Source organism: Vigna umbellata, chromosome 6 (assembly GCF_029865625.1).
Source record: "Vigna umbellata cultivar VRB3 chromosome 6, Vumbellata_1.0, whole genome shotgun sequence".
Lineage (NCBI taxonomy): Eukaryota > Viridiplantae > Streptophyta > Magnoliopsida > Fabales > Fabaceae > Vigna > Vigna umbellata.
Window position 1 is genome coordinate 39,188,192 of NC_142170.1, and position 16,643 is coordinate 39,204,834.

Below are 16,643 nucleotides of genomic sequence, written 5' to 3' on the forward strand. Positions count from 1 at the left end.
CCGGTTTAGGTGAAACCGAAGTCTATTAAAATACGGTGGCATTTTTGTAGTTTAAGTGAACTTATATGTCTCGGTTCAAAATCAACCGAAGCATATAAGTCATATTACCTCGGTTAAAGCACCGACCGAAGCCTAAAAGCCCACATGTCCCCTGACAGTCTTTGAAATTTGAATTCTGTGCAGAGCCTATGGCTTCGGTTCGTTCAGAACCAGTACGAAATAATGTTTATGCCTCGGTTTAAACGGAAACCGAGGTATATAGTCATTTTATATTTTTTTTTTCATTTTTTTTAGGATTATATGCCTCGGTCAGGTGTAGAACCGAGACCTATATGCATGTATTGTTTCGGGCGAGAGAGAACCGAGTCATATGTGCAGCACACACTTAACCAAAAAAACGTAAACTTTCATTTCCTTCTTCCTCCTCCAGATCTGCAACCCACCCTCGCTCCCTCGCTCCCTCGCTCTCCCTCCTTTCCTTCTTCCTCCCCACCCTCGCTCTCTCGCTCTCCCTCCTTTCCTTCTTCCTCTCCACCCTCGCTCCCTCGCTCTGCCTCCTTTCCTTCTTCCTCCAGATCTGACTCCCTCCCTCCCACTCCCTCCATCGCTTTCTCGCGTCGTCCAGTCTCGTTCTCGACTATTCCGGCGGCATCATCTACTCCGACTGCGGCCTCGTCCCCGACCGCGCCACCGGCGACATCGCCTTCTCCAACTGCGGCCTCGTCCCAGACCGCGCCACCGGGGACATCCTCTGCTCCGAGTGCGACAACGACCCCAACGTCCTTGAGTCTAGATCCCGTCGCGACGACGGCACCCACACAACCAGCACAGCCGCGAGATCGGTGGTTTCCGGCGAGAGAAAGGATGGTGGACGCGGCGACGGCGAGGACGCGGGGACGGCGAGGACGCGGCGGCAGCGACAATTCCTCGATCTCCCTCACCATCTCTGTTTTCTCTCCTACCGTTTGAGTTTCTAGGTTCTGTGTGCAGGTTGGGGTGGAGAAGATTGAATCATGGAGACACGATTTGGGTTTTAGGTTGCTGTTATAGTGGTTCTGGGTTGTTGTTTTGGGTTGCAGGTTGTTGTTCTGGGTTATGGGTTGCGCTTCTGGGTTCTGCAGTTGCATTTTTGTGAATCTCGGTCACCAAATCCTCCTGCTTGAACTGAACTGGGTTACCTAAATTTAAAAAAAAAAAGTGTTACGACCTCGGTTATCTAAAATTCGGGGCACAATCTTACCACTTTTGTCTCGGTTCATGACCGAAGCATAAAACCTATATTTTTTAACTCGTCTGGTTATGCACCGATTGCAGAACCGGTGCCTATGACCAATTTTAACCGGTGCTATATCTTCCTCCTGTACTAGTGAATTTTAATTCTACATAATGGTTATCCCAAACTAAATTTAAAAAACGTGGTCTGTACAAAATAAATAATAAAATGAGTCAAACATTTTAATATATTAAAAATAACATATGCACTTCGAAGTCAGATAAATTATGTTAAAATTTTTTAACCTAAAATAAAATACAATGATTTTAATTTATTCAAACAAAACTTAAGGCTTGAAATCTCCATTGTCTTTTTTTTTCTTCTCTTTTTTACTCTATTTTTGCAAGAAAACGTGAAGGCTTGGAAAGAAGGAAGTTGGTGACTGGCAAGTTGGCTATACAGTCCTTGGTAAATGCAAGACATTCACAATTTAGATATTAAATTTTAGGGTTTCCTTCGTCCATTTTGGACTCAGCTATTGTAGTTCCGTTGCATATTAAAAAGCGAGTCTCCTATGGCTGCAAAATAATGCTTATTAAACAAAACAAAAATCCAATAATATAATATAGACACAGTCAAGTCAACCTTTTGGAAGTATCTCTCTCTCTCTCTCTCTCTCTCTCTCTATATATATATATATATATATATATATATATATATATATATATATATATATATATATTAACTTATGTATTCATATCAAATTTTAGTTGATAAAAATATCTTTATATATTATGAATTAATTAAAAATATTTAAATAATTTTTTATTTTTTCTATTTATTTATTTTAAATTAAAAATAAAAATTATTAAAATACTCTTATATTTAAAGTATATTTTTTTATGAATAAAGTATTTTCTGTTAACTAAATTTTGATACACATTAATAAGTTACATAAGTTTAATAAATCATATATATATATATATATATATATATATATATATATATATATATTAAATTGCTATTATTTTGAATTAATGAAAGATTTACAATATATATAATATAAATATTATGAGTTCATGCTAAAAATATCAGGCCCGAGATAATTAGTTATATTTGACTCTTACTAAACTAATATAATGAAGTGACTTTTTAAGATTATATATTATATATTAATCTTTATATAATATAGTTATATTCATGTTAATTAACTATACAATAAAATTTTACAACAACTTAAGCATTTGTTTTGTCTTAAATAAATTTTTAAGTAATGTGTTTTGATTTTGGCCTTTATTATTAGACCATCATCAGCCTTAATGTCAAATGTTGGTATATAAAAACTAACGCTCATTAGTATATACTATATAAATATAACAAAAAATAATAAAATTATTATTATTTTATGTATTTTGTAGGTAATTTTATTATAAATAGCTTTTATGTATTATGTAGGTAAGTTATTATACATAGTTATTTTAGTTTTAAAATGATTAAATTTAAAAAAAAAAGGTCATTTAAAGAGTAGAATTGGTAAGATGATTATTTTAATTTTAAAAAATGGCTTAAAAGTAAAGAGAAAATACGTACACAAAAATATAACACTAGTGCATATATTGCATTTTAACTTGAACAATAGGTTTCAGTTTAGAAAAAACCGAAACATATCAAAACATGGTGACACTTTTGTAGTTTCGACGAACTTATATGCCTCAGTTCAAGGGGAATCGAGGCATAAAACCTATATTACCTCAGTTAAATTAGGAATCGAGGCTTAAAACCCCTCTAAATTTCCACGTGTCCCTTTGCTAAAGAGACTTTTCACCTGACACCTCTTTGAAAAGGTCATACTGTCTCGGTTATCTGACCAACATCGATTCTATATGGAACCGAGGTAGTATGTCATGTCCAGCAGCTGACAGTTCTAATTTTTGAATGTTCCAATTCGTTTTGTCAACCCTTATGACTTCGGTTCTATTAGAGCCAATGTTAAAAGGGTTTTATGCCTCGGTTCAACCGCAAACTGAGGCGTATAGGTTGAAAATAATTTCAAAATTGTCATTTCATATTTTATTTTGATTTTTTTCTGACTAGTTTAGGCATCAGTTGCATTAATAACCGAGGCGGTAAGTGGTCTATTGCCTCGATTCTTTACTTAACCGAGGTAGTATCTCTTTCGATAGTTAACATTTCACAAATGCAAAAAATTATAACCTACTTTTCCTTCTTCTTTCTCGCGCTCCCTTCTTCATTCTTCTTCCTCGCACAACCATTCTCTCAAGTGAAGTTGTTGGTCCCCATCTTTGTTTTCATTGCCTCCATTTCTCTCTCGCACAAAGTGCCTGGTGTGGTCTCCATCTTCGTTGCCTTCATTTCAGTCGTGCCAACATTGCTGCCTCCATTTCTCTCGCGCAAACTGAGCTATTCGTTGCTGCCACCGGTCGTTCGTTGGACCACCGACCATTTGTCGCCACCACTGGCCGTTTGGGCCTCCACTTGGCGTTGCTCCTTACTGCCTCAATTTCTTTCGTTTTTTATCTTAAGAAAGGTGAACTAAATACAAGGCTTTACATTAGTTATTGGTTGTAGAGGATCAAAGAAAGAGGATTGAAATAGAAGGAAAATGGATTTATTGTTTGATTTAATATGGTTTAATCCTTTTCAACATCCCTATTTATGTAGGAATGTCTCAGATAGGTCCTCGTTTTCTAAAGTGTATCAAAATGGTCCTTAATTTTGAAAATTGAAATCAATTGAGACCTTCCCGTTAAGTTGGCTGGACGGCGTTAAAAAAATTGATGAGTGGGATGCTGAGATGACCAAATGGTACTGACGTGGCATAGTACTGTTGTTGACATGGCTTAATGGTGAGTTTTTTATATTTAAAAAAGTTAAATTTGTAAATCAAAACGCAACGTTTTGATTTTTAACATAAACAACGAACGTTTTATTAGAAGGAGGAATCCCTAAATTGAAGAAATCCCCAAATTGGTTGACGAGAGCGAGGTTCGCGTTGGAGGTTGTTGAGGTTGTTGCAAGAAGGGAATTTTGGTTCGACGTAGGTGGGTGGGTTTAAGAACGTAGTTGTTCGAAGACGATGTCGAGGGAGCATTCTTGTTGTTCATCGACATGCACTGTGTGACGGAAGGAGAACCGTAATTTGTGTTCACCGATTTGCCACTGTGGACTTAGATGTGCGATGAGAACTGCTAAAACTGTGAAGAATCGTGGCAAGCAATTTTGGGGATGCTCGAAGTATAAGGTATGATTTATTTGACGTTTGTATTATGTGGAAGTGTTTTTGAGAATGGATTGTTGTTTATATAGAGTGGTGCTGAAGAGGGTGGTTGCAACTACTTCAAATGGTTCAATGATGTTGTGGAAGAGGAAAGGGGCAAATGCTTGAAGTGTGAAGGAAAGAAAGAAAGTTTGGTGCACAGTGAAGAAATGGATAGTAATAGGAAAATTTTAGTTAAGTTTGAGAAATCTTTGTTGGTTGTTCAGAACTGGATGAAGGTGTTGATATTTTTGGTTTTTCTTTTATGTGTAATAAATACAATTTGCGTATCAATGTTGATGAGAATGGGCTGATGGGTTGTAACCGTGTTGTACTTTTCTTCCATTTCAATGAAAGTCAGACTTCTTATTAGTGAAAACTTTATTTTTGTTATGAAATGTGATGAGTAAATAATGTTATTATGTTGAAGTTGTAATGTTTTTATGAGTCTAAAAAAATCTGCATATCTGAGGTATTTTTATGAGTCTCCTATCATACACCTGCGTCATGCATATCTGAGGTGTTTTTATGAGTCTAAAAAAATCTGCATTGCTTAGGGTCACTTTTTTACGAGTGTCCTATTCTTGTTGGCCGACCGTGCACTGAGCGTTCTCTGTGGACGAGCGTCCTCTTTTCGCTGAGGGAGCGTTCTCTAGTGCGTCCACACTGGACGAGCGTCCACATCTCTCTGAGCGAGCGTCCATTGTGCGCCCAAACTCAGCGAGCGTCCTCTTCTCGCTGGGCCAGCGTCCTCTCGTGCGTCCACAGGGCGAGTGTCCTGTTCTCGCTGGACGAGCGTCCTCTCGTGCGTCCACAGGGCGAGTGTCGTGTTCTAACTGGATGAGCGTCCTCTCGTGCATCCACAGGGCGAGTGTCCTGTTCTCGCTGGACGAGCGTCCTCTCGTGCGTCCATACTGGACGAGCGTTCATTCGGTGGTAATACAATTATTTAGAAGAAAAAAGAGGATTTAACATAAAAATTAGCATTATCAACTGTGTAATAGAAAAAGATTACCAAAGTACTGTCTAATACAAAAAGAGCACCAAGTTGCTGTCTAATACAAAGAGACATAAAAAAAACATTAAATTTGTTCATTTATCCCCTTAAACTGTAGCTTCTTCTTGATTTGATGATGGGATGTTTGGTTGAGTTGATGGGTTACTTTGTTGTGTTTGTTGAGAGTTGAAATCAGTTGTTTGTTGTGCTTTGGTGCAAGAAGTCCTATTGTGGCCGAGTTCCTTACAAATGCCACATCTTTTCTTTAAACCACCCTTCCTCATTCTTTTGTCATCCTTCACCAACTCCCATTGCTCCAACCTTCGCTTCTTCTTTGGTCTTCCAGGCAAAGTTCTTTTTGGTGGAGGGAGAACATCTTCATATGTGGTAATCTCCCACAGATTGTTACCATTTATTGGATAGACAATTGAAGAGTATGTTTCTTCATATGTTGACTTCCTAAAGCAACATGGAATGAATTCCTCTGCATCAAGATTTAGGAATTTCATAGCAGCTAAGGAGTGGCAACATGGTATGGCAGTGATTTCCCACTTCCTGCATGTACACAAATTTTCATCTAAATTGACTACAAATCTGTCACCAGCTTGGGACACATGGCGAACTTCAAAAATCTTGTTTGCTGACCAGCTGTAAAATCAAAACAAGAAACACATTATAATCATAAACCACTAACACATTTTAAAAGAAATCATAAGTGAACAAACCTCATTCTTACCACGGTATCCAATATTTAGTTAACTGAGACTCCTTCTTTAGTCTAGTCTTGATTTTTGGACAAATGTTCCCAGAAAGTGATTGACTTTTTGTCCTGTTAGTTGCCCATCTCTTCATCAAGTAAAGCCGGATTTCCTCCATCATGCTTACGATTGGCTTAGACCTTGTATGCACCATTACACTATTGAAAGCCTCTGACAAGTTGTTAACCAAAGTATCACACTGAGGCTTGCTGCTAAATCTTGATCTTGACCAGTACCTAGAACATATATATGTTCATCAATGTTACTGTGAATATTTGCCAGATTTTTAACAATAGAAATTTAAATACAAACCTGGGAGGAATTTTTAACAAGTATTTGAAAGCCTCATCGTTAAGCTGTTTAATATTTCTCATTTCTGCTTCCCATGCTTGTGGATGGGTTGTTGTAGCTGCCTTCCACATCAAACGCTTGAGTTGTTTTCCAGGGAATTTCTTTCTAAAATTAGCGTATAAGTGCCTAACACAGAAACGTTGATCAACTCCAGGCACCACTTCTTGTACAGCTTGTAGTAGTCCCTGTTGAATGAAATTATGACAGTGTTGTTAGAGATATGATTTCAACCTCAAAGATAATTAACATAATCGGGGAATAGGTCATGTGCATTACCTTTTGCTGGTCCGACATGAATGTAAATGATGAACTTACTTCCTCCCCACCGAGATCTTCAACCAGAAGTTGAAGGAACCATTTCCAAGTATCCTTGTTCTCTACTTCCACCACGGCATACACAAGCGGTAACATTTGATCATTTGCGTCTCTACCATTAGCAGTTAACATTTCACCACCATATTTTCCTTTCAGAAAAGCACCATCCAATCCAATTATTGGCCTGCAGGACACAAAACTATCCTTGCAGGCCTTTAGACATGTATAAAACCTCATAAAACTGATTCCATCCACATTCTCTTCAACTTTGACTTTTATTGTGGATCCTGGATTACGAGCTAAAACCTCATTGGCATAATCATAAATCCTTCTATATTGGTCTTTGAAAGACCCATCAACATGGTCTGAAGCAATGGCCTTTGCCCTATAAGCCATACATCTAGATACACCTACATTCCATTTTCGATTTATCTTCTCACGAATTTCCTTTCCCTTTACTTGGGGATTTTCTCTAACAGTTTTTTCCAACCTTTTACTGAGCCATTTTGCATTAAGTAATCTTAATTTGTGCTCTCTACTACATCTGTGGTCATCAACAATAGTCCTTAATTGCCACGTATGAATGGCTTCCATATAAGCACAATATGCCATCCAGGGGCACTCTCCTTTAACACCCAAACATTTTAGCCTCATTCTCTTCTTATCATTTTTAATATATTTAATATTTCTGCCATTTTCTATTGCATATGTTTTCATGGCATCCACAAAGTCTTCCTTCTTAGCAAAATAAGTTCCCACATCCCATTTATAATCTACCATTGTCTTAGGCATGCAGAAGGTTACAAACTTCCCACAACCCTCCTCTTCATCATCTTCTGCTTCACTTTCTACTCCACCGGCTAATTCATCGGATTTCCATTCATCATCGGACAAACCTCTATGATGATCACTATTCATTCCATCATCCACATCACTATCATCAGATTGCACATCAACTTCGACATTACCAAACCAATCTGCCACTCTATCTCCTACCTCCTCTTCTAAATCACACTCAACATTAACATCAACCAGACCTTCCATACAGTCGTAATTAACCTCCTCATTGCCATCATCATGACCACTACTGGTCCAGCTTCGAACATCACAACCATCCTCTTCAACCTCACCCACACCAACATGTGTTTCAATTTCTCCTTCAACAACATCATCATCCTGACCTCTCTCACCTTCATTGACAGCCACCTCAAATTGTCTTTCACTGTGTTGTTCACATTCATCCCCACCAACCTCTCTTTGAATTTCTCCTTCAAGAACATCATCAGCCTCAACTCTTTCTTCTGAAACCACAATAGTTTCCTTGATTCCATCACACTGCCCTCTCTCACCTTCATTAACAGCCACCTTAAATTGTCTTTCACTATGTTGTTCACTGATGAGTCGTTATTTCTTGAATTATATTTAGTTTATTGCACTTAAATAAACCAGGGAATTGTACTTAATTGTCTAGTATTTTCCCATTTTTCCTAATTGTGCTCAATTTGATCGGAAATTTTTATTTTAATTAATTTGGAATATTTGAGCTGATTAAATGCATTTTGGATTGCAGGAAAATTTCGGAAATACATTTTGGGACATCAGGAAGAATGCCAAATAAATTCAAGACTCTCCACACAGACATTTTAGAATTAATTAAAGTGTAATTCAGTAGTCTAGAATTTTTTTGAATCAACTCTTACATTTTGGGTCAATTTTTGGTAAACTAGATTAGATCCAAAAATTAGAAGTTAGTGATTTGGACCTAGGGTTTTTGTTTTTGTATGTGTGGACCCTACCCTAAAAAGGGACACACGGCCCTTAGCAAGTCCCAGCCGCCACTTGCAAAGGCAGCACTTTTTTTTTTACTCTCTGGTTTTCATTTTGTTTTGGGAGGCTTGTGCCTGGAAGTTTTCGGGAATGGAGAGCTGGGGAGATATTCACATTGTTACAAATTTTTAGAATGAAAGAAGCATTTTGTTTTAATTGATCTTTGTTAACTCTTCATCAATCTTTCAATGCTCATCATCACGGAAGTTCACTTTTGCTTCATCAGTCTTTGTTACTCTCTTTTTACTGTTACGCATTTTTGAAGAAGCAAATTTCATTTTTGCTGTGCTGGAAGAGACGCTGTGCACGGTTGGAAGCAAGGTGCTGCAAGTAGATTTAGGAGCTGGAGGTGCCACGCTGGCTGGAAGAAAAACGGTGCTGGAATGTGCTGTTACGCTGGAAGAGAGCACGGTGATGGAGAAAAGAGAAGGGATGGAATGAATGGTGTGCACGGATGCGTGAACCAAGGAGGTCACGGGTTGATAAAGAGAATGTAGTGTGAAGATAATGGTGTGCACGGATTTTTGGATGCAGAGGCAGAATGTGCATTGTGATTGAGAAATGAATAATAAGTGGTGTGCTGTCACGGATGGGAGGGTGCACAAGCTCACATTTTGACTTTTGATTAAAGCTTTTTAATGTTTCTTTGCTGGAACGGAGAAGGTACCATGATTGAGTGTTTAATTACTTTGCTTTTCAATTGAAGAATGAGAAATGAAGAGTAGATTAGGTGGGACAATGATGGGACGTTGATGGCTTATGTGGAGCGGGAGAAGAGAAGCACTTTACAGCTGGTTTGTTTTGGTCTATGAAGAAGTTCATTCACGTGAAGGCAGAGGTGGCCCACGGTCATTGATACAATTCTTTATCTTTTAAGAATGAATGATAACTTAGATAGGAGAAGCAAAAAAAAAAGTGGCAGTGGCTGGTGGTGAATTACGTGAAGAAAGAAGAAGCATTCTAAGGATTTAAATTTTCTTTAAAGAGAAGCCCGAGACAGTGATTTAAATTGAATGTGTGGTGCACGGTGACGGAAGGGAGCTGCTGCCACGTCCAGAGAGCTCCAAGGGTCTACTTTTATATTATTTTAAATGCTTAATCTTGCACTTAATTAGGTTACAATTTTCATATTGCATACACTTAGGTTTGAATGCTTGCTAATTTTTAAGTGATCTTTGCTTGATTACCATATTCTCCTTTCAATGTTAATCATCACAAAGTTAATTTTCACTCCTTTAATTTAAATGTAATGTTAGCTTTAGTGACCAACCGCTTTAATTTTGTGATTGAGACCGTTTTTACGTTTCCGTTTGCATTAGTGTCTTATTTAATTTTATCCGCAACCAAAAAAACAAACCTTTCAAACCCCCCCCCCACTATGTGTTTGACCTAAGACTCGAACCACATTTGGTCCTTGAGAGACGACCTAGGAGTCACTTCCTAGTCTATACTGCATTCTTATATGCACAACTTTTGTTGGGAGGTGCGACCCTCTCATCAAAATGGCGCCGGTGCTGGGGACCAATGGTTCGGTCTTAGGTTTTTGTTGTGTTTGTGTGTGTTGTGTTTTGTCTTGTGTTGTGATGTGATGTGATGTTCTGTTTTGTGTGTGCGTGTTGCATGTATAAATGTGTTGTGTTTTATTAGTTTCGTGATTTTTAGTATTCTTCTTTTTCCATGTCTACCTATTTTGATTTTGTGAATACTGCTTATTTTGCTAGTGCCTCTGATCATGATTCTCCTTCTGCATGTTACTCTGATTGTAATTCTGCTGATTTTTATGCTGAGAACAATGTGGCTCATCCTCAAATTTCTGAGAGCTCTCTTTGGGAGCCGGTTCCACCTAATGAGGATGGTGATCATTTAGTTCTCACCACTGGACTGATGAATTTGTTGCCCAAGTTTTATGGTCTTGCAGGTGAATGCCCACATGAACATTTGGATAGGTTTTATCGAATTTGCTCTTTAATGAAACTTCCAAATGTCCCGGACGATCTAGTTTTCTTAAGAGCATTCCCGCACTCATTAGAAAGAGCACCAAAAGATTGGAAAGACTCTCTTCCTCCAGGATCCATTACCAGATGGGAAGATCTTGAGCATAAATTTCTGAGTAAATTCTCCCATGTGCAAGATGGATACGACAACGGTCTTGGATGGAATGACCCTACCTTGGGATGGTACAATGCTCCACAACATCAATATCAAGAACCACCATTCCAGAGTACCTTCATGCCTCCACCAGTCCAGCAATATCAGAGTCAGCAATATGATGCTTCTGTCGAAACAACTCCTCAGCCTTCTACTTCTGAGCCTACATTGCAGGAGTTGTTGGAGCAGATGACCATGCAGAACCTTCAGTTTAGGCAAGAGAACATGCAGTTCCAGCAAGAAATAGGAGCTGCCATTCAGAGTATGACTGATCAGATAGGGCAGATGGCCACTCAACTCACTGAGGAACAGTCTCAAGATTCAGAGTTACCATTTCAGACTGTTCAGATTCCAGATGATGATGATAGTGGCATCAACATAGAAGATGGGGAGAAGAGTCATGAACTTACTATTGTGCCATCTACTTTCCCATCATCCTATGTCCCTACTCTTGCACCTGAGGAGAGTGATGAGTATTTTGAGGAGCAGGCAGAAATAAGCAGTAACCCTGAACCAGGTAGACCACCTTCATCTTCCCACACTTTAGCAATCTTCAAGGAAGAGGAGGTAAACATACCTCAATTTGATTATGTTGATGATTATGTTGTTGAGGATTATGTTGATGATTGTATTGTTGTTGACTCTGATTTTAATTTTCCCTATATGCATGATGAGAACCAATTTTTGCTATCGCATCCGAATGTTTATTCTCCATGCATTGAACATGAATCTGAGTCTGTAGTTGATATTGCTTGTGATTTTGAAATTGATTCATGTTCTGAGGATGTATCTGAGGTTCAGTCTGATAAATTGGGATTGGGTGTTATACCTTTGCACGTCATTTCTTTGGAGCCACATTGCACTAACCATGTTGCAGGAGGTACACATGAATTTGACCAATATGCACCCACAGTGGAAGGAAAAGGTGCTTACATACACACTAGTTTCAACATCAATAGGCACCAGCTGAACCCGCTCATAAACAATCACTTCTTAGATCCAGCTGTGGAAGACATTTCCCTGCTCGATCAAATTTGGAGGATGAAGCAGTTCTTCCTCAAAACTTCCTTTCTAGACCCTAAGACGGAAAACATCTCCCTGAAAGTCCAAAATTGGCAACTGCCACCATGACCAGGGGAGTTTTCTTTCTCTCTTCTCCCCCTTTTCCTCACTTTATTGCACTTTGTCGATATCTGATGACTGTTCTGATTGTTTGATCTGCTGATTGTGACACATTGAGGACACTGTGTAGTTTAAGTGTGGTCTATTGGGGGAGATTTTTATTTGTCTTTGTTAGTTTTTGTTTTCTTGGTTAAATTTTTTTCTTTTCTAGGTTATTTTTGTCGTGTCTTGGGTACAGGTTTTCTAGGTTATTTTTGTCGTATCTTGGGTACAGTTTTACATGTTTCTCTTGATTTCTGGACTTTGTTTAGGTTGTAGATGTATCTTTCACTTCATTGATACTCTGATTTGTTTGAAATCCTTGCTTTTCTCTACTTGAGAAGATGATCATGATGATTGAGAGTTGAATTGATTGTGACACAATTGCCCTGTGTGAGAATTTGAGCCACTTTATGTTCTTTCTTGTGTGTGATATGTCTCTTGATTGCTTGCACATATGCCTTGGCTTGACTCTTGTTGATAATTCTTGATTGATATGCATGTTTGGAAGTGATAAAGACAGTTTTGTTCTTGAGCCTCTCTAGCCAAATAAGCTCACCTTGTTCTAATCCTTTGAAAACCCTTTTTGAGCCTATACTTTCCCCCATTTCTTTATTTCGAATGCTCATACACTAGCCCTAAGTGAAAAACCATGATTACCTTAACCTTAGGGAATTTTGGAGCTTTGGAAGTGTTTTGGGAACAAGTGTGGTCTCTTGGGGGTTTCTGATGAGTTGGCTAGTTGGTTCCTCTTCTTGTTTTGTTTTGGTAAATATATGTGTATCTTGTCTTTTACAGCTTTGTTTTGAAAAGAGAGAAAAGAAAAGAGACAAGATGAAAAAAAAAGAAGAGCAGAAAAATAGTGAAAAAAAAAATGTGAATAATTGTGAATAATGGAGTCAAGAAGAGGATGGAGTTAGAGGTTTTGGGGTGTGAGTTGACTGTGTTTACACTTGTTCCCCATTGCTCCTCTATTTCTTTTGGTTTGTAGCTTCTCATCCATATTTATCCTCCCTTGTCCTTGGCCCCATTTCACCCATAAAAGACCTTTTGATTTGAACATGCATATGTTTTGAGTGTTGATATTAGAGGTTTGCCAAGTCTGTTGTTGTTTGCTTTCTTGAGTGCATTGAGTGACATTGATTTACCCTAAACACTTGAGAGAAACACTGATAGTGCATCTGTGAGGTTATGTTGCTTTTGATTCACCTCTTGAGCTGATTGATCATTTTGCCATGTCTTGAATTGCTTGGATGATTTCATGAGTATCTGCTTTCTCTGATTGATTCTGTGTTGGATATTGTCTACTTCTTTTCTTGGTCCAGATTCCTGGAGAACTGTGTAATTCTGTTTCTATCCTGGTTGAGTCTTTGTTGTCTGTCTGTCGAGTCTGTGTCAGCTCCCTGATGTTTGAGTAGTTCCCTGGTTTTCGTCTTGGTTTTGCCCAGGAGTGCAAAAAACTAAGTGTGGTCTATTTTGATGAGTCGTTATTTCTTGAATTATATTTAGTTTATTGCACTTAAATAAACCAGGGAATTGTACTTAATTGTCTAGTATTTTCCCATTTTTCCTAATTGTGCTCAATTTGATCGGAAATTTTTATTTTAATTAATTTGGAATATTTGAGCTGATTAAATGCATTTTGGATTGCAGGAAAATTTCGGAAATACATTTTGGGACATCAGGAAGAATGCCAAATAAATTCAAGACTCTCCACACAGACATTTTAGAATTAATTAAAGTGTAATTCAGTAGTCTAGAATTTTTTTGAATCAACTCTTACATTTTGGGTCAATTTTTGGTAAACTAGATTAGATCCAAAAATTAGAAGTTAGTGATTTGGACCTAGGGTTTTTGTTTTTGTATGTGTGGACCCTACCCTAAAAAGGGACACACGGCCCTTAGCAAGTCCCAGCCGCCACTTGCAAAGGCAGCACTTTTTTTTTTACTCTCTGGTTTTCATTTTGTTTTGGGAGGCTTGTGCCTGGAAGTTTTCGGGAATGGAGAGCTGGGGAGATATTCACATTGTTACAAATTTTTAGAATGAAAGAAGCATTTTGTTTTAATTGATCTTTGTTAACTCTTCATCAATCTTTCAATGCTCATCATCACGGAAGTTCACTTTTGCTTCATCAGTCTTTGTTACTCTCTTTTTACTGTTACGCATTTTTGAAGAAGCAAATTTCATTTTTGCTGTGCTGGAAGAGACGCTGTGCACGATTGGAAGCAAGGTGCTGCAAGTAGATTTAGGAGCTGGAGGTGCCACGCTGGCTGGAAGAAAAACGGTGCTGGAATGTGCTGTTACGCTGGAAGAGAGCACGGTGATGGAGAAAAGAGAAGGGATGGAATGAATGGTGTGCACGGATGCGTGAACCAAGGAGGTCACGGGTTGATAAAGAGAATGTAGTGTGAAGATAATGGTGTGCACGGATTTTTGGATGCAGAGGCAGAATGTGCATTGTGATTGAGAAATGAATAATAAGTGGTGTGCTGTCACGGATGGGAGGGTGCACAAGCTCACATTTTGACTTTTGATTAAAGCTTTTTAATGTTTCTTTGCTGGAACGGAGAAGGTACCATGATTGAGTGTTTAATTACTTTGCTTTTCAATTGAAGAATGAGAAATGAAGAGTAGATTAGGTGGGACAATGATGGGACGTTGATGGCTTATGTGGAGCGGGAGAAGAGAAGCACTTTACAGCTGGTTTGTTTTGGTCTATGAAGAAGTTCATTCACGTGAAGGCAGAGGTGGCCCACGGTCATTGATACAATTCTTTATCTTTTAAGAATGAATGATAACTTAGATAGGAGAAGCAAAAAAAAAAGTGGCAGTGGCTGGTGGTGAATTACGTGAAGAAAGAAGAAGCATTCTAAGGATTTAAATTTTCTTTAAAGAGAAGCCCGAGACAGTGATTTAAATTGAATGTGTGGTGCACGGTGACGGAAGGGAGCTGCTGCCACGTCCAGAGAGCTCCAAGGGTCTACTTTTATATTATTTTAAATGCTTAATCTTGCACTTAATTAGGTTACAATTATCATATTGCATACACTTAGGTTTGAATGCTTGCTAATTTTTAAGTGATCTTTGCTTGATTACCATATTCTCCTTTCAATGTTAATCATCACAAAGTTAATTTTCACTCCTTTAATTTAAATGTAATGTTAGCTTTAGTGACCAACCGCTTTAATTTTGTGATTGAGACCGTTTTTACGTTTCCGTTTGCATTAGTGTCTTATTTAATTTTATCCGCAACCAAAAAAACAAACCTTTCAAACCCCCCCCCCCACTATGTGTTTGACCTAAGACTCGAACCACATTTGGTCCTTGAGAGACGACCTAGGAGTCACTTCCTAGTCTATACTACATTCTTATATGCACAACTTTTGTTGGGAGGTGCGACCCTCTCATCATTCACATTCACCCCCACCAACCTCTGTTTCAATTTCTCCTTCAACAACATCATCAGCCTCAATTCTTTCTTCTAAAACAGGTTCAACAACCATACCCCCCACTTCCTCTTCACCTTCACCCATAACCATACCTACAGGTTCAACTTCTACTTCATCTGTATTTTGAGGAATATATTCTAACATATGTATCACCTCAGGTTCAGAGACATTGTGAACAACAAATAGATGAACCTCACCATTAAGCCTGGCTAAGGTAATCATGTGCATGACTCCTATGTCATCCAACAAAGGTTCCAACCTATTTTCCAAAACAGAACCACCACCAACGCAGTACAACAACTCCTTAAACCCATCATAACCTAGACCTTTTACTACACTGACTACAAGGAAATAGCTCCACATGTCTGGGTCAAAGGATAAACTTGTACTCTCCCCCTCATACTTAAGTTTTCCTTCATTTATGAACTTCCTACCATGGTGAAAAACAACTTCAAAATTTCCTTCCATTACGTACAACACAACAATTATATTTTAACCTATAAAGTAAGAAAAGACTTTAACAATGGGGGACCACATTGCAACCGACCACAAAAAAAAGCATTAACAATATATACAAACCACAACCCACTGAAAAAGACAATCAAACAACGCTTTAATAACGAGGGACCACATTGCAATCGAAAACGAAACAATATACAACATACAACAGTGTACGACAACCATAAAGGACAAAATCATCACAAAATTCAATCAAAAGCACATTTACTAACCTGAACACGTGGTTCACTTCGAACACTTTCGCCACTGCTTTCCACGTGCTTCACCGCCAACACCTTCTTGATTCTACCGAAATACCACCGATAGATCACTCGCAAATCTAGAAACGATACCTATTTAGTCACCAACTACACCAAATAACACCGATATACCCTATTGTCCCCCAAATTGGAACCACAAAAGACAACCCTCGACAAAACCCTCTTCAATTTAGGGATTCCTCCTTCTAATAAAACGTTCGCTGTTTATGTTAAAAATCAAAACGTTGCGTTTTGATTTACAAATTTAACTTTTTTAAATATAAAAAACTCACCATTAAGCCATGTCAACAACAGTACTATGCCACGTCAGTACCATTTGGTCATCTCAGCATCCCACTCATCAATTTTTTTAACGCCGTCCAGCCAA

The 16,643-nt window shown here is 38.3% G+C and overlaps 1 protein-coding gene across 1 annotated transcript; it reads right to left on the reverse strand.

Annotated features, from left to right (window-relative positions):
- Positions 1–5,594: 5,594 nt before the first annotated feature.
- Positions 5,595–16,194, reverse strand: LOC148197444 (uncharacterized). The gene is made up of 5 exons (XM_088092397.1): positions 15,464–16,194; positions 6,873–8,305; positions 6,558–6,781; positions 6,224–6,481; positions 5,595–6,135 (listed from the first exon to the last, which is right to left on the reverse strand). The coding sequence occupies exons 1-5, from the start codon at positions 15,963–15,965 to the stop codon at positions 5,595–5,597; spliced, it is 2,958 nt and encodes a 985-aa protein (XP_087948523.1). The 5' UTR covers positions 15,966–16,194.
- Between the last annotated feature and the right edge of the window lie 449 nt (positions 16,195–16,643).

Excerpts from the sequence above, each read along its gene's own strand:
- LOC148197444 (XM_088092397.1), bottom strand. The coding sequence starts at position 15,965 with ATGGAAGGAAATTTTGAAGTTGTTTTTCACCATGGTAGGAAGTTCATA. Across the intron at positions 8,306-15,463 it reads AGAGGTTGGTGGGGGTGAAT|GTGAACAACATAGTGAAAGA; the intron begins GTGAATGATGAG and ends AACGACTCATCA. Across the intron at positions 6,136-6,223 it reads ACTAAATATTGGATACCGTG|CTGGTCAGCAAACAAGATTT; the intron begins GTAAGAATGAGG and ends TTGATTTTACAG.